The sequence below is a fragment of the Prionailurus viverrinus genome, chromosome F2, assembly GCF_022837055.1.
Source record: "Prionailurus viverrinus isolate Anna chromosome F2, UM_Priviv_1.0, whole genome shotgun sequence".
Taxonomy (NCBI): domain Eukaryota; kingdom Metazoa; phylum Chordata; class Mammalia; order Carnivora; family Felidae; genus Prionailurus; species Prionailurus viverrinus.
Window position 1 is genome coordinate 48493476 of NC_062578.1, and position 23777 is coordinate 48517252.

Consider the following 23777-nt stretch of genomic DNA (forward strand, 5'->3'; position numbering starts at 1 on the left):
CCCCTTTAATGCAGGCCTTATGACTTGCTTCTTGAGGAAGATATCAGGCAGAAGTGACTCTGCATGGCTTCTAAAGCTATGGCATAAAAAGGCATTCCAGGCTGGTGCTCTCTTGGGACAGGGACACACTTTTTTGAAATTTTAAGCTGCCACCTAAGAAGTCTAGCAACGTTGAAGCCTCCGTGCTAGAAAGACCACACAGGGAGACCGTTGGGGTTAGAGATGCCTGGGGAATCTCCCTTGTTCCAGCCCCTAGCTGATGGAGTCTTCTCCATGACTCCAGCTACCATTTGACTCCAAGTGCATAAAAATCCTAGAGTAAGAACCACCCAGCCGAGTACCATCAATCTCCAGAAATAATAACAAATGATTGTTGCTTTATACCATTGAATTTGGAGTGGTTTATTACAGAGCAATAAAAAACCAGAATGAAGATCAAAGAAAACTTCCCCATTTTCTTCGGTCCTAGTTCCAGTGGTATATGAATAAAGCTTCATTCATGCTTCATCTTTGATATCTTTCTTACCAGTTTCCTTTCAAATGGGCTAAACTTAAAAACAAAACAGTAGTTTATACTATCTACACCTGTGAACTCCTTTAAACACTTCTTTCCAGCAGATTATTTCCAGATCTATTTAACTGAGTAGTAAATCTTATCTCAAAATAAAAACCAACGTTTATGTAACATCAACAAAACCCTCCACTTCCATATTCCCTAGTAACTAACAGAATACCGACAGGACAGCTCTCCTGTCAATCACACCAGGAAATATATACTGATAGAATGTTATCATTTCCTCATCCCTGCAGTCAGGAGAGTGCATAAGGAAACAAAAACTGACAAGGCTAAAACCTTCACCGACCACTTATCTCTTATTAAAAGGGTCTCCAAACATCCCTGCACAACCTGGCCTATCATTTCCACATCTTTTGGAGTCAAGCTATTGCTGATCATAGGATGTTTTCTGACAAGACAATGTAATCCAATGCAAAATATGTGCAAAGTGAAGCCGCAAAAGATGCAAGATTTCATGAGGTCTAGGAAAAGCGATACTGGAATGCAAAGACCACACACAATAAGCCTGTCTTCAAAGAGGCCTTCTCTCAGCATTCCCAGATGGTGCTCACAGCCTCAAACTGAAGGAAGAGCAAGTTGTAAAGAGTGGCCCCGCACAGTGATGAAAATGTTTAATAAACCACTTAGAGATATTACAAAGAACAGTTAATTCAGTGGGCTTTCCCGTCATTTCTAAGTGATGGCAATTTTTAATAAAAATACATTTCACATAGATGGAACACGGAAATTAAACACCTCACATCTCAAAAGAAGTGTTTCATAATCATTAACAAAAAGCATGTCACTACAACGAAAACTCCACAAGGGCAGGAATTTTTGCCTCTTTTGGTCACTGCTGTAGCCCAAGAATCTGGCCCAAAATAAACCCTCAATAAATATTTGTTGACTAAGAATGAATGAATGAAACAAACAAACAAACAAACTTTAGGCCACATTCTTTTAAATGCTTTCTCCAGAGTGTTCATTTATATTTATGCTATAATGAAAATTCTGTCAGTTTACGAGAAAAAATAAGTGCTTAAATTTTACCACAATGTTTTTTACAAGCTGTCTTCTTCCTGGGTGAACTATGTGTGCAAAATGGAAATGATAAATTCTTGTCCAAAATCCAACAGACTTTCATTACACACCATTCCTTTGGGCAGGGCTGTGAACAAATTTTTGTAAGCACAAATCAAAAATTATGCCCAAATATCTAATCCTAATGGGCTTTTGTTCTATATAAAAGCTCAAAATAAAATTTTTACAATAATAAATTTATGTACGGAATCCTCCTTCAATTACTTTTACACAAAGAATTGTATTTCATATAAGAGGTTTCTAGAGAAAAAAAAAAACTTAATGAAATTAAATAAGTATTCTTTATTCAATGCTTTCCATGTTCTTATTTTAGATAAACAGTTAACTAAACGAAAACACTACACTAGGGACTTATTCTGTTTCTAGTCTTTAAAAAACATACTCATATGGAAGCATACAAAATGCTAAATCACACTGAGACATCAAAAGTAATCACCCATAACCTAAAGACAAGTGCACTGTCATTTTCCTTCAGCACTTCTTATGAAACTTTTGTTCTTAACATGGTTAAGATCATAGACTGTTTCCTCTCTTAGAAAACTGCATTATTACTCATCTAACTGATACTACTAACCCATCTGTAGAATTTGCAGCGTTTTCCCAACAGCAAAGAAGCATCTGAACTGAACCATCCATCTAAGCTGGCTTCTCCTCATTAACAATAACAAATACCAACAACTAGGCTGGACACAGGTGAAGGATGCTATTTGTAGTCATGAAATCAAGTAACTGGCCTAAACTGGGATGGAAAATTCACACCCTTCACTTCACTGGTTCAGTTGCTAACCCTAACCTGCTAAATTAACAACTCACAGCCAGCATATGACCTAGCACAATCAAACAATGTTTTTCATGATAATACCAACCTCATTTTTGAAGACAGTTAACACTGCATCCCTTTCTACAAGAAAACTACTCAAATGACATGAAACCCCATGTACTCACTGCTCAAAGCATTCCGGGCTTCCTACAGTTCCTCCAATGTACTGCCCTCTCTCACCGCTGGGTCTTCACACATGTAGTTCTTTCTGCCTACAAAGCTCTTCCAGTCCTCAACATCGGGCCCTGCATCATGCCCTCAGCACCAGCCTCTCAGCCTACCTCCTACTATTCAAAATCCTGATCTTCCCTTTAACCACTTCTTCTGGCAAGCTTTCCTTCTTCACAAGATCACGCTATGTGCCTATGGTGAAGAAGCCCAAACCTGTTTCGCTGTACTCACACTGCCCTGTAATGGCCTGTCTTTCCCACAGACTAAGCTCCACCACTGTAGCACCAAGACTAGAACTGAAAAGTAGCACAAGACCCCCAAATTTGCTGTCTTAATGGTACGTGTGTGTAAACAAAGTGTGTATGTTAATATTTAATTGCACTTATATATAGTAGTAAATACGTATGAGAAAAGCAAGTAACTTCCCATGCACATCCCAAAAAGAAAAAAGAAATAAAACTGAATTAATGCAGAGTTTAGTCCTTGCCACTTAACTCATCACGCGGGCACTCCAGCCCTCAATTTCCTCGGCTATAAAATATGAAAATTCTAAAATACTCCTTGATATAAAATTTTGAACATTTCAGCAATGTCAAGTACACTTAAAGTGACTAGAGCTAAAAAGCTAGGATCAACTATTATAGCCTAATATACAGAATGACAATAGGCATCCTAAAAAACAGAACATGAATCCCCGACAAGCACCTGACAGTACGAGAACCTACTAAATAGCCTTGCAAAGAGAACAGTCTCATTTCACTGGAAATCAAAGGCGAGCACACACTCCCAACCCCAGGAGGTGTTACACTGTCAATGCACTTTTGCTTTATCATACCTCATTTCAAGTAAGTTTTTGCCACACATGTAAACTTCCCCATTAAGTTTATACGGGAAGTATAATTAAAAGATAATATAACTGCACTAAATTCATTCACATCAAGTTAAATACATCGACCCTAGCAATTTATAAAGTTTTTTAAAAAGACTCAGAAGAGTTGGGCTGGGTTTAGAATGTCCACTGCTTTTACATACTTATCAGAATGAGGACAAAAGGGCACATGAGGTCTGCGGCAGGAAATAAAAATCAAATCTTAAAGTGGCAAAGCTGAGCAATATACATCAATTATGGCTCATAAAACAGTATCCACAGGCCTACAGTCCCACAGATTCAGAGCTGAAATGAACCTTCAGACATCAAACACATCCCCCCATCTTACGAATGAGTAAACTAAGCCTCATTGCAGGGAAATGACTTGCCCAAGATTACACAACTGGTTAGAAGAAGGACCAAGCCTCCTAACGCTGAGTCCAGTGGCTTTTTAGTTCTCACAACTGTCCCATCAGGACCCATCTATGGTACACAAAGTCTTTCAGGTACACAGTAACACTCTCAAATTCTGTACGAATTTGAATACATGATAATGTCAGTATCACAGAACAAACCTTCTGAAGATAAAAACTTAGTACAAAACTTAAAGAATTAAACACACACATCTAAATTCAGATATGTAAGGGGCACCTGGGTGGCTCAATGGGCTAAGTGTCTGACTCCAGTTCAGGTCATGATCTCACATTTCATGAGTTCAAGCCCCACATCAGGCTCTATGCTGACAGCTCAGAGCTTGGAACCTGCTTAGGATTCTATGTCTCCCTCCCTCCATCCCTCTTTCTCTCTGACCCTCCCCCACTCATGCTGTCTCTCTCAAAAATAAATATTTAAAAATAAATTCAGGGGGCGCCTGGGTGGCGCAGTCGGTTAAGCGTCCGACTTCAGCCGGGTCACGATCTCGCGGTCCGTGAGTTTGAGCCCTGCGTCAGGCTCTGGGCTGATGGCTCAGAGCCTGGAGCCTGTTTCCGATTCTGTGTCTCCCTCTCTCTCTGCCCCTCCCCCGTTCATGCTCTGTCTCTCTCTGTCCCAAAAATACATAAAAACGTTGAAAAAATAAATAAATAAATAAATTCAGATATGCAATTCTATTTAAGTAATCTCCATACCCAACGTGGGGCTTGAACTCATGACCCCGAGATCAAGAGTTGGATACTCTACTGACCCAGCCAGCCCCTGGATATGTATTTTTGTTTTTTTTTCCTAGATATGTATTTTTGACTATTTTGTCTCACCTTGGGGTCTTAAATCAGATATGAAATTCCATATCCATTAAAATAGTTCTATCCCATGAATATCTATAACCATAAATAATCCTGGCATATTCATTGGCAGAGCACTATATGAAATTGGGTATTTTATTTTTTAAATGTTTTTATTTTTGAGAGAGGGACAGAGCATGAGTGGGGGAGGGGAAGAGAGAGAGAGGGAGACACAGAATCTGAAACAGGCTCCAGGCTCTGAGCTGTCAGCACAGAGCCCAACCTGGGGCTCGAACTCGGGACCAGCGAGATCATGACCTGAGCCTAAGTCGGACACTCAACCGACTAAACCACTCAGGCACCCCTGAAATTGGGTATTTTAAATGAAGACAATAACAATCAAGGAATCTGAGGACACTCAGTCTCACATTTAAGGGTTTCTGTGCTATGACACTGCTCTCCTGGCAGTTTTCAAGGTGGTCACAGGGTCAATCTCAACCTGTGCACCATGGATGAGCACAAAGGAGTACAGACCCTCTACGTAAGCTGTTCAAGTATGCCCCCTCCCCTCCTAGTCAACTCCAACAAAGCAACCTGTTTTCACACACCCCTGAATCACATCTTCTTATCTTATCCCTGGACAGTATCTTTTACAAACCAAAAGCAAAGGAAAAAACCACTGTCTATATGTAAACCACTCTCACACAGCAGAAGAGTTCTGAACTACTATTAAAACTCTATCAATATCAAATACAGGCACCTATGATGAACCCTGGTTACTGGCAGTATCTTCCATGTCTCTAAAAGAAAATTCATTAGGCTCAAGAGAACAGAAATAAGAGGATGAACCAGGGTCCACACCCTGCAACTTTGCCTTCAAAGCGATTTCAAAGCCATTTGTAAGCATCAGGTTTAATCATCAGGTCCTTCTTCCCTGTCATTTATACCATCCAGTAGCACTGAATTCTCCATTACATGTTTGCCTCTCCTATAAAATGAATGCCCCATGAGGGTAGAGGCCATCATCTTTGTATCCCAATGTATATAATTTAGTTGACAAATTAAGTAAAAGAGTAAACCCTATTTTCCCACTTTCTTTGTTCATTTTTCCATTCATCAATGAAATTTAAGAGAAAGAAATCATAGACAACCATAGACACACGTCCTTCTCCCTCTTAGCCTTTCTACAATACAAAAACCCTTTTCCCTACCACATCCTAACAGCACAGACACTGAGTGGAGAAAATCTACATGATCTGGCCTAATCCACTCACTTTACAAAAAAAAAAAAAAAAAAAAAGTTGTATCACTGATTCATGGTCACACTGCCAATTAAGTGTCAGATACAAAACAAAAACAAATCCCTGACCACTGACTACCAATTTATATTCCACTCACCATCATGTCAAAGACTGACTAAAAACTTAATCACTACCTAGAATATATCTCATCAATTCAAAATCAACTAAGAATACCAAATCTTCTCTAAATTTATGTCTTCTAATCTATGCTATCTTAGCAGAGAAATAAGCAATTTTCAAAAATATGAGGAAAATGCTCCTTTAAATCTCTAATAGTTTGCAAGGATGTCAAAAATACTTGATACGATCAAGATGTTACCATTCGGGTAAGCCAGGTTATGGGGACACAGGCCCTCTGCACTATTTTTGCAACTACTTGTGAGTCTATAATTATTTCAAAGTAAACAGTTAAAAAAAATACATGGCAGTCACCTGATGCCACTCCCTGGGCCCACTCATCTATCACCTCACTATTCTCCAAACTTGCCCAATAAGCCAGAAAATGTTCCAACTGCTTCTCATCCCAAAAGTTCCAAAAAGGGTCGGTGCAACAAATAAATCACAGTTGTTGCACCAAGGGAAACCTACTCCTTGGTTAGCACAATGTTTGAAGGTGAGAAGCACACAAACATTTACGGAACAAGGAAGACCAATCTAATACCATGGTCAAACTCTGTGCTGGCAACACAGGGCAAATATTTGCACAGGCTAAACTTCGACTACCTCTCCTACCAGTCTTTCCAAGTCTGCTAGTGGTCCGGACCAGGTTCACTCTCCGCACTGAACTGTAACCCTATGAGTATTGACATGTGTTTTTGTTTTCCTAAAGCTACCCTCTCGGGTGTCTTATAGTTGTAGGGAGGACCTAATATGTGTATAACTGTACTCAAACTTTTTAAAAATTTCATTTGTAGAAAAAAAAACCAATTTACTCTAATGTTGAGGAGCAGGATAATACCTTACTCTCAAGCAATAGCTATAGCAGCAGTAGTCCGAGGGGGAAAGGAAGGCTGCAGGCAGTAAGGGCTAGGCAAGCAGAGCTCTGACGGCTGTCATCAGTTATTTTAATTTAAATACAAAGGAATGTGAGCAGGAGCCTTTCATACAGTAATCCTTAAGCTTTTGTGCTCCTGATGATGGTGGTCCACTTAGACACTATGAAAAACACTACTTACTCAGAAAAGCCACAAATGTTCTTACTACAATTTGGTTATGTTACTCTTATAAAAATTCAATGTTGTCAGAAAAACTCCATCTCAAAAAAAAAAAAAATCATTAAAAAAAAAAACCACACCCAAAAAACACATGCTATCACCCCTCAAGAATGTCCCAGAATTCATCAAATGATCAAATCTTCATGAAAACTGAAAAAGCTTTTTACATTTCCAAAGAGTCTTCTAAGGAGTCAAGAGGTCCTAGAGAAAAAAATGAAAAAGAAAAAAAAAAAAAAATACCCTAGCCCCTCCACTCAAAAGAGTTTTGTGAAACCAGAAACATTCTGGAATGATATGGGGTGACTGCCAAGCACATACGACTCCTGTGTCTGGATGCAGGTGCTGTGTGCATTCTTCAGTAGCCTCCAGCTCTCTGGAGTGGCAGAAAGATGAGCAGCTGTTGCCAAGTAAATCAGCCCACACGTCATCTCTGACCTATAGACCTTGGGCTGCCAACCTGCCCAGGGGAAGACACCCGGTCCTGGTTTTGTGTCCCTTCAGAAGTGACAGAAACCTAACAAGGAATCAGGAGGAACATGTGGCCGTAATTTGGATTCATCCCTTGCTGGTGACTGCAGGAGGCAAAGAAAAAGTAGTTCCTATACTTCCTCCCCGAAGAGGAACCGCGGAAAGGAAAGAGCACGCTGTCCACAGCATCACTGCCCCTCCCTTACTCTCCATCTACACATAATAATCAGAACACCTGATAAGAAGGAAAACACAATCACTTATGGGATTTCTGACAGGAGATGAAGACTTCAGGTTAAACACCACTAGAAACACAAGCATGCTAAGAAAATGTTTAAACCTGCTTAGTTTACAATTTAAGACCAATCACTTGATGCTTCCTTTAAAGACAAAATAGATTTCCTACGTGCAGATGAGGATACAGAGCAATTTATGTACTAGTTCAAATTACTTCTGGACAAAAAACAAGCCATTCTTACAAAATAAGAAAACAGACATTGAGCTGCAAAAGCCCAATACCTCTCCCCACAAAGCCCCATAGAGAACTCTGTTTTCCTAATTTAGATATTAAAATAACCCTACCATACTGTCTCTGCTTTCTTAATGGTCTTCCTATTAACTTCCTAATCTTAAATCTGGCCTTTTCTTAAGGCTTAAAACATCAGTCATCCCCCACTTCTCACATCAAAGCTAGCAGACTGTCACAAAACATCTTAAATGAATCTCCACCACGCCCACAAGTAAGAGGTCTCGAGCCGCTCACACACAGGCCATCTCTGGAGTTTCGATCATCTGTGAGGAAGATCTAGTATCTGAGTTCACATAAAGATCTGGAACACCTTGTCACCTGAATTGTGAAACAGCAGACTCATGCTGGAGCAGATCCAGTTTTTTAAAATGGTAGATCTCAATACTTTTTCTTCTGAATCACAAAAAAATGGAGCCTGAACTGATAGGGAAGGAAATAAAAATCTATCTATTCATTCAATCCACAGTGCTCCCTACACTGGACTTATCTCCCACTGTCATAGCTCTATATGCAATCTAGAATACCATCAATACTAATGGATTGTAAAATATCATCGTTTTATATAGACAAGTATTTTTTTAATTAACACACAAACTTGCTGTAAGAACAATGTAGATTTAGGGTGCCTGGATGACTCAGTCAGTTAAACATCTGACTCTTGATCTCAGCTCAGGTCTTGATCTCAGGGTCATGAGTTCAAGCCCCATATTGGGCCCCATGCTGGGCATGAAGAAGGAAGGAAGGAAGGAAGGAAGGAAGGAAGGAAGGGAGGGAAAGAAAGAAAGAAAGAAAGAAAGAAAGAAAGAAAGAAAGAAAGAAAGAAAGGAAGGAGATGTAGGTTTCTTACAATAACTAGCTTTCTTGTATGAAAAATATTTTAACATACTAAAGTCAAAAAAACTTCAAGTACATAAAATTTTTACCCAGGATGATTACAACTTTATAAAAATAAACAAAAATCTCTATGTACAGAAAAAGAGACTAGAAAGCCACCAAAATGTTAACACTGGTAGCACCATTGATCTACCAATGCAAAGAAAGAGAGACGAGAAAGAGAGAATCCCAAGCAAGGATAGCTAATAGCTCTCTACTGATAGCACGGAACCCAACTCGGGGCTCAATCCCACATGAGCCAAAATCAAGAGTCAGACGCTTAACCAACTGAGCCATCCAGGCTCTCCACTATTAGACTTTTTACACTGATTTTCTATATTTTCCATATCTTCTGCAACAATGTTTTTTACAACAATTTTTTACAATAAATAAATAAAAACTAAGAAAGAGGCAGAAACTGAAAGCAACCCAAATTTACACCAGCAAAAAAACAGATTTGTGAAACTGTGGCACATCCAAACAATGAAATACTACCACTAATACAAAAGGAAAAAAACTACTACAGGCTACATGAGCTAAACAGAAGATGCCACACACTATTCCATTTCTACAAAATTCTAAAGAAGGCAAAATTACAGTTAGAGAATATAGAACAGCATTTTTCATGGGTGGGAACAAGACAGGGGACTAAGAATGCAAAGGGGCACTAGGGAACTTTTTGGGGTGATGGAAATGTTCCATTTTCTTGATTATGGTGGTTACACAGCTGTAAACCTTTGTCGAAACTCATCAAACTGCACATTTCAAATGGGTGAGTTATACTGTATGTCAGTTATACTTCAATAAAGCCAATTTACAAGTTAAAAGTAGAGAAGGTTGAAAGCACTTCATTAAGGTAAATGATACCATCAGAAACTAAACAAATAACATTACTTTTGCCACACAGGCAAGACAAATGTGTCTTCTTTACCCTTAAAATAACATTAAAATTTAACACCTTATTTAATATCCTGAAAAAACAATGAGACTGTCACAAAACAGTTATCTAAGAACTCACCATAATTCTCATTTTCAAGAGGTTTATAACCACAACATTGATTCAGTCAAGAAGTATGAAATAATATGAAATATGAAACAGAATAATTTCTTATAGCCAAGTTCAACTTATTAAGTCTCACTTCTATACATTAACTTAGAAGAACATTGCAAAGTTCCACATGACTTAATATTATTCCTCAGTGTGCCCTGCAGAAAATCGCTCAAGTTTAATTTCAAGAATCTCATTACATAACCATTACGAGTGACTGCTAATACAATGCTACCACGGGAGGTTATGAAGTGCCAGCATCAAGCTACAAGGAACCTTAAGATTCCCAGTGTGATACTACCCCTCCTTCTAAGGCTACAATCCACACAAATATTGTCTTATTCTTAAAAATGTCAAAGTTTGGAGCGCATGGCTGGCTTAGTCGGTGGGGCATGTGACTCTTGATCTTGGGGCTGTGAGTTCGAGTTTAAGTACTTAAATAAAAATTTAAGTAAATTTTATTAAAAATAAAATCTTTACAAAAAATGTCAAATATTGTAACTTGTTACAACCCATTCAGTTTTATCGTGTAAAACTGTCAATGAAAAACAAGCATTTATGGGGCACCTGGGTGGCGCAGTCGATTAAACATCGGACTCTTGATCTCAGATCATGATCTCAGAGCTCGGGAGTTCAAGCCCCACATCGGGCTCTGCACCAATGTTGCAGAGCATGCTTGGGATTCTGTCTCCCCTTTTCTCTGACCCTCCCCGACTTGCGCTCTCTCTCTAAATGAATAAACTTTTAAAAAAAGAAAAAGAAGCATTTATGTGCCAATAGAAAAATCTAAACAAATTGAATTTTAATATTAAGGAATTGTTTTCGGGGTGTGGGTGTTTTTAAAGCCTTCATCTTTGAGGGGCACCTGGCTGGCTCAGTGGTTAAGGTTCCGACTTCAGCTCAGGTCATGATCTCAAGGCTCCTGAGTTCAAGCCCCACATGGGGCTCTGTGTGGACAGCTCAGAGCCTGGAGCCTGCTTTCAGATGCTGTTGCCGTTCCCTGCTTGTGCTCTATCTCTCTCTCTCTCTCTCTCTCTCAAAAATAAATGAACATTAAAAAAAATTTTAAAGCCTTCATCTTTGAGATTCATACTGAAGATATTATCGATTAAATTATCTGATGGAGAGAGTGTTGAAACCAAACTGGCCACGGATTTGGCAAGTGCTAAGATTATGTGATAACTGTTATACACGTGTGTTCATCATCCTATTGCCTCTACTTCTGTATATGCTTGAAATTCTCCATAATACGAAGATTAAAAATAATTTTCAGAGAAAAAGTTAAAAATCAAGTATAATAATCAATCAACAATTCACAATCACACAGAGCTAAGAGAGGCCGTTTTCATTTACTAAGGATGCCAAGGTGGCAAAATGACAGAAATACAGACCACAACTGGAGTTTCTTAATTAGAAGTAGATATGATAAAAATGGGGGCAAGAAGACGTAAGTAAATCCTCCCGCAATATAAAGCTGCTTCCTTCAATACACCCCATAGTATCTACTGAAGCGTAATTTTTTTTTAAATATTTTATTGTTTTAAGTAATCGCTACATCCAATGTGGGGCTCAAATTTACAACCCTGAGATCAAGAGTCGCTTACTCTATAGACTGAGCCAGCCAGGCGCCCCTACTCAAGTGCAATCTGACACAGCCTTCAGTGATCCAACTTTCCTTCAGAAACTATTTCCTAAATAACCTAATTGCTAGGGGAAAAGCCTGATCTCTCTTAAAATTCACCCCATTATTCCCAGTTGCACTTCCGTGTACTGTGTAATTTCCTTCGCAAGTGTGTCTGTTTACTCCTAAGCCTGCGATTTAGTCACTGATTTCTTGATTTATAAAATTGGTTTGCCACTGCATGTTTTGATTTTCAATACTTTGTTTGGCTATTTCATACACTGTCTTTATCTTACTTTCCTTAATCAACTTCATTTAATCATTTCAGTTAAACTTGCATGTACTTCCCCAGCACAGTCCTCTAGTATTACTGTGTCTGGGTAACAATCTCAATAATCGATCAATAAATAAACAGTGAGCTTCCCCTCTGGTCTGGTGATGTGATGCTCTATCCCACACAGACTAATACTTGTGTTTTTTGGTGTAGCGTACTGAAATTTCAGACAGCTTTCGACCATTATGACATCTGCCCATCACAACCTTCGTTCACCTCCATGTAACCCCTGGCACATTTTCAAGCTCCTACTGAGAGGGCAAGAATACCCTGAGTCTTTAAAACCCAACAGTTCCTAATGAAAATCAGGACCACTTACTAAATGCCAATGGCCTGTGCAAAAAAGCACTTTCTACTTCACTGTTGTCCAAGCCAACTTTCAGTGATAAAGGCACAGATATGTATCTGCACTGTCCTATAGGGTGGCCACTAGCTACATGTGGTTACAGAGCACTTGAAATCTGGCTAGTGTTACCAAGGAACTGACTTTTTCATTTTAATTGTAAATAGTCACATTATAAGACTAACAACTGCGTTGCTGGGATTTTTCTTCACAAAAGTCATTTCTATTTATTTTTACCTCTACATGTATTCAAGATAATCGAGGACAGAATTTCTTAACCTCAGCACAACTAGAATTTGGGCCAGGGTAAGTCTTTGGTGTGGGAGCTGTACTGTGCACTGCGCGACGTTTAGCAGCGTCTCTGGCCTCTACCCACTAGAGGCCAGTAGCAATGCCCCAGCGGTGACAATCAAAAGTATCGCCAAACACTGCCAGATATACCCCGGGGAGGCAAAACGGCATCCAGCTGAGAAACAGCGATCTAAGACGAAGGGTCTGGATTTTGTATCAATGCTAAGGACATTCTAGAGCAATCCCTTTGATTTCCTGCTTTTCTATGTGAAATTCAGACGACACACAGAAGTAGTTAAAAGTAACCATCTCTTCAAATTTTCCACAGAACCTACATTATAATTGTTTTCCTACCCACTATCTCAGCTGTTTCTCACCAACCCTGAGATGGGTACTATGCCTGATTTAGAGACTGAGGTGCTGGCGGCAGAGGGAGACACAAGGGAGTAAGGTTCTAAGTGGTTAAATGACTCACCCACCCATGTTAAGTAGCCTGGCTGAAACAAACCCAGATTTAAGAATTCCACATTTCAAACTCCTCTCTGTATTATCTTACCTGGCAGCCTGACAGCCCCTGAAGGGGAAGCTCCTTAAAGAAAAACCCTTTTGATATGACAATCTCAACCAAGACTGTTTGATTGCACAACACATTACAATGCCAAAAAAGCAAAGCTCACAGGAAAATTCCGCAGAGACAAACAATGAGAACTGGTTCCTATTGTAACGAACCTACATCCTGAGGATTAATTCAGGACAGGGACAAGTCATGGCATACCCACATCACCTTAAAAAGGCCTCTTAGGCTAGTTCTAGAAAAGGGTTAAGAGGGTCAGCCACCTGACAAAAGGCGTAAGTGAAAGGAGGACTTGAGAGGAAGGGGAAATCAAAACTCTAAGACAGATGCCTGTTCTAAGGCTGCAGTACCTCAGAAGGCAGGAATATCCCAGAACATAGGCTATGTGGAAAAGTGGAAAGAGACCTGGACTTTAAAAAAAAAAAAAAAAAAAGACCCGTCATGTGGACCTCATCTGTCAGTAGCCCACTGTGTGCCCTTGGATAAATTCTTCGAATCTCTGGGCCTGTTTTCTCAACTCATTAGTGAAAGACCAGTCTATGGGACTTTTTTGGCACTTAGGGAGATCTTAGTGAGCAGGCATTTCCAGCCCTTCCCTCGGTCTCCACAGCAGAACCATGTTCTTGGTATCCCTTTGCTGTTTCTCTGAAACAATGACTTAAGCAGGAACATAGCACTAACTCAAGAAATTCACTAGAGAGAAAATCAAAATGTCACAAAAGTATATGAGCAGGGATGGTTTCAATTCAACAGTGAATATTTGCATAGGGCCAGCCACTCAGCACCAGGAACCTTGTAATCACTCTGGAAACCACAACCAACATCCCAGGCTCTCTGAATTCCTCTTCTCTGCCCTAGCCACCCCCACCCATATTCACCAACTACATTCATTATTTGGTGTCCCAGGGCAATAATCAAAGATTTTAACCCGATATACAAAGACTATTAAAGAATCAGCGTTTTGAAAAGGCAAAGAAAAAAAGCACACTTTTTTTTTATGCTAAGTACCTTTTAGATATTTGATACATCACACCATTACACTGAACAGAATATTTTATTTTTAACAGGATGTGGCTATTTTCTAAAGAAAACTTATTTGGAGAAGGAAATATTGATGTTTTGAGGCCCCATACGTTTTAACTCAGCAATTTATTTGCAGTATCACACTCCCTGTCCAATCTTACTGCTTTTCATATACAGAATAAAGTCTACTTATTTTTCATCCAAAACTATCATTTATCACTTCATTTGTTACAGACAACATTTCTCATATAAAAGTCAAGCTAGAGTAGTACACTCTTTTCTACTACCAAAACTTACTCAATCTTGGTAAAGATTTTATCTAAAGATGAAAACATCCTGAGCTTCTGATTCCAGTTAAAAGACTCCAGAAGGCCAGTTTGTTTTGTAAACAGATGTTTCTCAAGCAATGCAGCAATAGTCTGGTCCTATTACTCTGCAACTAGGCATACAAAAAGGATCCTTCCTTTAGAAGGGGAGACACAGAACAGCTCCATCCTAAGTCAGCTACATCAAGAGGGCATGCCTGTCTCAAATGCTGTCCTCGCAAATCTCAACAAACCATTCTTTACTGCTACCAGACACAACTATGTCCCCCAAATTTTACGGATGACAGTTTCCTATTTGTCAAATTATCTGCCACCTCGATGCACACATTTTATAAACTAAATCAAATCCACTTCTATTTCATGAAATGAAAACTCAAGATGACCTAAATATTCTTAATATTGTATACTGACATTACAGGAATCAAAAACAAGACTACTTGTTTACCCCAGGAATGGAAAAAAAAAAAAAAAAAAAAAGGTAGCTTTAAAAAGGATACATTACTTGGAAATTTCTCAGACAAGCTGAAGCAAAAGGAATGCTCAAAAATGAATCAAAGTGCCCAAGACAACTGCAAAATAGGTTTTGGCATGCACAGTGAACTGAGTAAGCTAGTCAGGATTCTTGGTATACATAAAGCAGGACTAATATAGAAAACATGGCCTACTTCTCTCCTGCTTGGTTCAATTTTCTAAGTCACAAGCCAAGTTACACTACAAGCACCATCAACTTTGCTCTATGAATGACAGTAGAGCTATCCTCACTACCAGCCTGGTTCCAAAATTTACCAAAAAATCTTATGTTAAAATCTTAAAAAAGATCTCTATCTCTAATGAAATAAAATCAGAGTAAGGATCACATAAAATGTCAAAATAAATGACAAAACTTATTTCGGTATTTAAAGGAACTATGTGACAACTCCAAATGGCTAATATTTTCAGAAAGGATTTCAAAAGTTGCACAAACGTGTTAATACAATATAGCTACAGCAAAGATTAGACAAATCTGAACCCAGTGCCACAAACTGAGTGGCCAGCTTGCCGATGAGAAGCTGTCCCCCGCACCTGAGGTGGATAGATACTCGGAGACCAAGGCCAGTATCTTAGCAAGTTAGGCCTCTTCCTCCCTCCGGGAAGGGCTCGACAAACAGGGCCTCACGCAACTTATGTCACCCAGTCACTTAGCAAAAATCATACCTAACTTCTAAACTCGGGTCCAAATGGCCTTTTATACTCAAAAGAAGTAGAAAACAACTTATATTATCGCGGGAGAGGGAAGCTTAAAATGCCCCACTTTCTGGCCCCATATTTATCAGCCCATCATCAGATCAGAGTCCTAAATTCTAAGACTTACTTTAATGGAGGCCTCCCTCAACCTTCTCCGAGTCTCTGTTTTGCAACAGTGAAGGAACTTTTCCTGCTTTATCTTAGTTCCCTGAGAGCATGTGGCCCTGCAATTCAATATCCTAAACTGGCAGGGAACGGTGGAGGAGGCAAAGGGAGGAATCCACACAGCCAAAACAGCCTTCTTATTAAAGACAAAAAAAAAAAAAAAAATCATAATTCCTCCTCCACCCAAAGCAACCCATCCCAGAAATTTACAGCTTAAGAAAGCAGCATTGCGAACTGCAAACGTAAGAGTTTTCCTTAGACTCTACGCACGGTTTTCAGCTGTCAAATTACAACTCAGGAAAACACTATCATTAGAATAAAAAAGGAAACAAAAAAGCTCGCACCATAGGGGCTGGGAGAAGGAGCTTACGAGACCCGTTTCTGAAGAAGGAGAGCAAAGGGAATCCAATCCACTTCCCCACCCCCGCCTGAATTCATCCCCTCCCGGGGCGGGCAAACCTCACTGCAGGAGCTCAAATTTAATAATAATAACAATAATCATGGCGCTTACCCCCCCACCCCCAACCCCCGCGATGTGCCAGGAATCAGCCTCCCCCTCCCCCGGGATCTCTAGGCTTGGCAGGTCCAGATCTCCCCACCGGACACAGTTCCCGGGGACCCGGGCGAACCCAGTCTACCCCGGGGCCCCTCGCCCCGCTTCTCCTCTTCCCTCTCTTTTTACCTCCACCATCCCCCATCCGCATTGTCTGTCTCAATTCAACTTTGACTAATATGGATTCCTCGGGCCTGGGCCGGGCGGTAATTACAGCCCGCCCCCCCCCCCCGGGAGCCGGATTCCGCCCCCCCATCTCCGCCGAGTTAAACGCGGCTCCTCGTTGGGAGACGGGGGGGGGGGGGGGGAGGGAAGAGGTTGCAGCGCGCTTTTCCCGTCTACACCGCGGGCACCGTCCACACCGAGCTCCCCCCGCGACCCCGAGCCCCCGGGACCAGAAGTTTGCCCCGGAAGGGGCCTAGATGGGAGCAGTGAAGACCCCCCCCGCCAGCCGGCCGGCCTGCGCGTAAATACCGGCGCCCGCCGCGGCGCGGCCCCGTGGGGGAGGGGAGGGCGGGGAGGCGCCCCTCCCCCCGCCCGCCCGCCAGCCCGCCGGCCCTATTACCTGTCATTGAGCTGGTCCTCGGTGCCCGGCAGCGGGTGAACCACGAAATGGATGGACGTCATGGTGCTTCCTTCCAGTCCTCCTCCCGAGGACGGCCCCCTCCCGCTCTCGCCCACCCCCCCCAACCCCCTTCCCCTCCCCAATACCCACTGCCGCCGCCGCCTCCCAGTCCCCAAATGGAGGGAAGCAAATGCGCAGGGGCCGCCGCCGCCTCCCTGCCGGGCGTGTGTCCGCCGCCCGGCGGTCCGGCGGGGCGGATCAACACGCCACCCGCTCCCGCGGCGACAGCGCGCTGGAGTGCGAGGCCGGCGGCCGGGACCCGGGCGCGCCGCCGCCGCCGGCGACCGGGCGTCGGGAGAGGGGGCGACTGGGGAGGGAGGAGAGGGACGGGCTGCGGGCTGCGGGGACGGTGTGGTCCCGGCGGCGGACGGGGTCCGGACTAGGGAGGTGGGGAAGGAGATGAGCCCGCACCGCGCGTCACTGGCGAGAAGCCGCCGCCACCACCGCCGCCAGCACCGCCGCCGCCATCTTCACTTCTGCCCCAGTTTCTCCGTCTCGCAGGCTCCGCTCCCGAGCGGCGGGGGAGGGGCGAACGGGAGGAGGAGGAGGTGGAGGGAGGAGACCGGCGGGCGGGGGCACGGCTGCGAGGGGGCGGGGCTCCGGGAAACGGGCGGTAAGGCCCTTTCGATTGGGCGGCTCAACGTTGTCGGGCCACGGCGCTGTAAGGCGCGTGCGGATTGGTCCGTTCGGCCCCGAGCCCAGCCCTCTGGGGGGTGGGATAGCTCCCGAGTGAGTGTTCCGGAGAGCACGTGTTAGGGAAGGAGGAGGCGGAGGGGAGCCCGCTGGGGCGGGGAAGAAGTCTGGGAGGGAGGCTAAGTGTGCGTCCCCGGGGAGGTGGGAGGAAGAGGGGCTCCTGCGTTTCTCGCTCTGATTTCCCTCGGGCAGCCCTAATTATTCTGCGGACCTTTAGGGGGTTTTTGTTGTTTCCAGTCCTTCATCTGCAATTACATTTAAAGTGGAAGTGCAAAATCAGTTAAGGGGCGAGAAATGCACAGCTTTTTATTGGAGAAGTAAGGTAGTTATGTAAGGACCTTTCCAGAAGGTCCTATCGTAGGATCAGAGAACTGACTTTGCAGCAACTTCTTTAATCACCCTAGTCTCCCCAATGTCCCCAGCAACACCATCACTCGCACAAAAACAAAATGGAAATTTCCACTAATTTACTGATTTAAATGATTCATGAGTTTAATGAAAAATACCTCTTCTACAAAGGTGTTCTTCAATTCATGATCATTTGGGTCATACGGCAAATTCTTGAATGGATCTTTTTTTCTAGGGAACTCCTTTTTTCTAAGGAACCAGTTCATAGCTTTCTTCTCAAAGGCTTCCATAGCACCTTCAAAAAATCAAGTACCCCTTTCAAAGCAGAGTAAAAACATTAAGCTCCGTCTGCAATTTGTGTAGATGTTCATTAAATCGGGAGTCCGGGGAAAAGTTCTTAAGGTAAAATATCCCTATTTTTCTGTTAATGCATTGCATTTGCACAGTTTTGCTTAGGAATTTCTTTTGAGCAAAATATATGAAAATTTATTTATAAATCAGGATAGAGTAGGTACCCCCTTGAGACAGATAATGGAACAGTTTTGTAGGTCACCAGCTTCAAAATTGGCCCAGATTAGTTTACACTAAAAAGTGATTTCAAGGCTGGTATTTAGTCCTCACAAGCAGAAGGGAAGCAGGGTAGACCAACGGACACTGCTAGTTTTAGAGCTAGACAGAACTGGATTTGTGTCCTGTTTGTGGTACTTAACTATGTGACCTTGCTTAAATTATTTAGCCTCTCATGTCTTTTTTCTCATTAGTAAAATATCCCCCAGTAACAGATCTACATAGGGTTGTGATGAGGTCTAGATAAGATAGCGTTTGTCAAGCACCTAGAGCAGTTCATAACACTTGGTAGGCTCAGCAAATGGAAGCTTTTATTAGTCAACAGTGTTCACTATGTACGACTTTATATACTTACGTCTTTTAATATTCAACGCACTGTGGGGTAAATAATATATCCCCATTATATAGATGGGAACACTGATGTGCAGTTAAGTGTTGAAGCTGAGACTTAAACCCAGGTCATCTAACTCTGATTACATTGCTCTTTCCACTATACCACAGCTGCCATCCAGTTAATAATTTAAAAGGAACAGATTATTCAAAGCCATAGGAAAAATGTGATATGATAAATGCAATAAGAGTGCTATGGAAGTTAACGGAGGAAGTGATTCAAGCCAAGACAATTAAGAAAAGTCATTTAAGCTGAGCTTTCAAGAATGTTCGGGGCAAATAAAATATCTAGCTTAAGCTCACTCATTATATATTTGCCCCTGAACAAACTCCACACCACACCCACACATTGCTTATTTCTTCCAAATCTGTCTTTTTTCATCTTTTCTTTGTTCTTCTACTCTGTTTCCTTGATTTACTCACCCCTAGTCTCCTAGTTCGGAGACTTTCACGGGTGAAGGCCAGTTTTCTCACTTATTGAAACTGCACATTTGGTCTTCGATGACCATCTTGGCATTGCAATCTTTTTGTTATCCCAGGCTGGCATGTTAGGGAAAATTTTCCTCTTGCAGAGCTCCAACACGTTAGTGGGTCCCACTTTGCAGACAGAAAAACAAGAATAAAGGCATGGAGTTTTGCAAGCCCATCACCTAGGGGAGGAGGGAATACAGATAGAGAATGGCCATAAGCAGGGTTCAAGCAGAATCTCTTTGAAGCATCAAAGTGCAATACAACCCAGAAAAGAAGACCAGGGGGAGGAGGGTTCTTTTCTAATAATTTGGACTAATTTTCCTTTTCAAAACAAATGAACAGAGAAATGAGACAGGAAAGGGGGAAAGCTCAATGAAAGATGGGCTGATGCATGTTTTACCACTGCGGGCAACAGGAATGCAATCCCACTGGGGACAATCTGAGAGACAGCGGGGGAACACATCTCAGAATTATCTCACTGAGTAGGGAGGAAGCTAGAGGTATTTATCCATCAACTCCATACCTCGGTGGTTGAGGATTGTTCCTGGGTTAAATCCCTGACACTTTACGCTTTCCACACTCATGGGCAAAGCATACTCCTAAGGCCAAAGAATGAAAGAAAAATAAAGACATTTCCAAAAAAGAAGAGAGGAAGAAAGAAAAAGAAATGTGAGAAATTTTTGGCAGTCAATCCATTTTAAAGAGTATTGTTTAAGCAAAAGGAAAATGATTCCCCAGTGTAAGCTCAGATAGGCATAAAGGTATGAAAAAGTATGAAAAGAGAAGAAAATATGTAGGTATATGAATGTTGACTGAGTTGAACAATGGGGCTTAAAAATCCAAAACATTGATACCAAATGCTGGCAAAAATGTAGAGCAACAAGAATGAGAATGCAAAATAGTACAGCCATTTTAGAAGACAGTCTGGTGGTTTTGTACAAAACTAACATGCTCTTAACATATGACCCAGTAATCATACTCCTTGCTATTTACCCACAGGACTTGAAATTTTATGTCCAAACAAAAATCTGTACACAGGTGTTTATAGAAGCTTTATTCAAAACTGCCAAGGCTTGTAAGCAACCAAGATGTCTTTTAGTAGGTGAATGCATAGTGAACTGTTGTATATCTGCACAATGGGTATTATTCAGCACTAAAGAGAAAAGAGTTATCAAGCATGAAAAGACATGGAGGAATAGTAAATGCATACTACTAAGCGAGAAAGTAGCCAATCTGAAAGGTGACATACTCCATGATTCCAACTATATGACATTCTGGAAAAAGCAAAACTGTGGAGACAGTAAAAAGATCAGTGGTTGCCAGAGGTTAGTAGAGAGAGGGATGGACAGGTAAAGCAACAAAGGATTTTTAAGGTAGTAAAACTATTCTGTATAATACTCTTAAGGGTGGATACATTTCATTTTAAACCGATAGAATTTCAGTCTAAACCGATAGAATGTACAACACCTAGAGTGAATCCTAATGTACTGTATGAACTCTGGGTGATAATAATATGTCAGTGTAGATTCATCAGTTGTTTTTTTTTTTTTAATTTTTTTTAATGTTTATTTTTGAGACAGAGCATGAACGGGGGAGGGGCAGAGAGAGAGGGAGACACAGAATCGGAAACAGGCTCCAGGCTCTGAGCCATCAGCCCAGAGCCTGACGCGGGGCTCGAACTCACGGACCGTGAGATCGTGACCTGAGCTGAAGTCGGACGCTCAACCGACTGAGCCACCCAGGCACCCCAAGATTCATCAGTTTTAGCAAATAGACTACTGTGGTATGGGGATGTTGATAACAGACAAAGCTATACATGTGAGTACATGGGAGATTCTGTACCTTCCTCTCAATTTTGCTGAGATCCTAAAACTGCTCTAAGAAATAAAGTCTATGAAAAAATCTTAAACAAATATCAGCAAAACAAATTCAACAGGATATATAGCAAGGACAGTGGATGATAAATAAGTTGGATAATTTAACATGGAAATCAACAAATGTGATTCACCATATTAACAGAAAGGAGAAAAATCATTAAATCATTTCAATAGAGAAAGAAAGAGAATGCTGAAATTCTATAACTATTCGTGAAGAAAATGCCTTAGTAATCTATGAATAGAAGGAAACATCTTGAATTTGATAAAGGATGTTTCTAAAAACCCTACAGAAAACATCTTCTACAGTGGTGAAATGTTGAGAGTTTTCCCCCTAACATTGGAAACAAGAATGTCTGTTCTCACCACTCCTTTTTAACATTGCACTAGGGTTCCAGCTAGTGCAATAAGATAAGAAAAAAATTTTATAGGGATTAATTTTCCAAGGCAGCTGCCAAAGTTAACAGAGGGATAGTGCTGGTGATCAATGGTTGACACCATCTACGGGATCACCTGGAGGCTAGAATGACCAGGCAGGTAGTGCTGGACTGGAAAGTGGTGGTCATGCACTGTAAGAATATTAACATTTCTGACAACTTCTACAGAATTAGGGGGAGGTACCAGGCTTTGGACTTCTTCCACAAGCACATAGACACCAACCCATCCTATGGTCCCTACTACTTCTGGATATCCAAGCACATCTTTAGATAGATTGTGCAATGCGTGTGGCCCCACAAGATAGAGCATTTCCAGGCCACTTTAGAACACCTCAAGATGTTTGACAAGAAAAAGCAAGTGATTATTTTTCCTTAAATCTGTGTGTCTGAAGCCCACACATAAGTTTGTCTGCTTGAGGCACCTGACTTACGAGGTTGACCAGAAGTACCAAATGTTGACAGCCACTCTGGAGAAGAAGAAGTACAATGAGGCCAAGGTTCACTACAGAAGGAGTAGCTCAAACAGGCCAAGGACAACATAGGGAAGAAAACCAGCAAATAAACAGAGGTCCTCAAGACTCACAGACTTCTGATCTGAGCCCAATAAAACCTGCTCATCTCTTAAAGGATATATATAGGTTTTAGAAAGTAAGATATAAAAGCATCATTATTTTCACAGGGCATATTTTAATATATAAAAAATTAGAATAAGCAGGTTTAGCAAAATAATCAGAAATAAGGTTAATGTCCAACAAAACTTGAGCTGTTTTTATATATCAAAAAACCAAAAAGAATTAGGAAAATGAAAATTTGTAAATACATTTAATATAAAAACTACAAAATATCTAGTATCTAAGAACAAATTCAAAAAGATATGTGTAAAAACCTCTACATAGAAACTTTAAAATATTTTTGAAAGAAATCAAAGATGGTCTAAATAAATGGAGGAATATACCATGCTCATGGGCTAGTACAACTAACATGGCGAAGTTGTAAATCTTCCCTAATCTATAGTTTTAGCATCATCTCAAAATTCTGACACTTTTTTCTCCACCCCAGTGGAACTTCACAAATTGTTTTTCAAACTTATATGGAAATGTAAGGAGAAACAAAGAAATCAATGAAATAATAAATAGCACAGACATTGACCAAAGGTTAATAAACACATGACTTTAACACCATAGGCACTTTAGAGAAGTTTGGAAAGAAAAGTATGCAATAAGTTGTGCTGGGATGATTGGAAATCATTATTTTAAAAAAAAATTAAACTTAGGGGCGCCTGGGTGGCTCAGTCAGTTGAGTGTCCGACTTCAGCTCAGGTTATGATCTCGCGATTTGCTAGTTCAAGCCCCGTGTCGGGCTCTGTGTTGACAGCTCAGAGCCTGGAGCCTGTTTCAGATTCTGTGTCTTCCTCTCTCTGCCCATCCCCTGCTCATGCTCTGTCTCTCTCTGTCTCAAAAATTAAAAAAAAAAAAAAAAGAAAAAATTAAACTTAACCCCCTACCCACATCATACACAAAAATCCAGGTAGACTGTAGATCTGCATGTCAAAGGCAAATAATAAAATCTCTAAGAATATAAAAGGATATATATATGACCTTAGGATAGAGGAAGATTTCCTAAACTGGACATATAAGCTCTAATCATAAAGAAAAAAGATCATTATGTTAGACTATACTATAATTAAGAATTTCAGTTCATCAAAAAGACAACATTAAGAATTGAAAAAATAAGCCACAGAATGAAAGA

General features: G+C 41.1%; 1 protein-coding gene across 4 annotated transcripts in view; it reads right to left on the reverse strand.

Moving 5' to 3' along the window:
* Positions 1-17294, reverse strand: part of UBR5 (ubiquitin protein ligase E3 component n-recognin 5) — a 137576-nt gene extending 120282 nt beyond the window's left edge. For all 4 annotated transcript variants that reach the window (XM_047842410.1, XM_047842411.1, XM_047842409.1 and 1 more), the window contains exon 1: positions 17189-17294. In XM_047842410.1, coding sequence (XP_047698366.1) covers positions 17189-17250 — 62 coding nt within the window. In that variant the 5' untranslated portion in view covers positions 17251-17294. The remainder of the gene's footprint in view (positions 1-17188) is intronic.
* Between the last annotated feature and the right edge of the window lie 6483 nt (positions 17295-23777).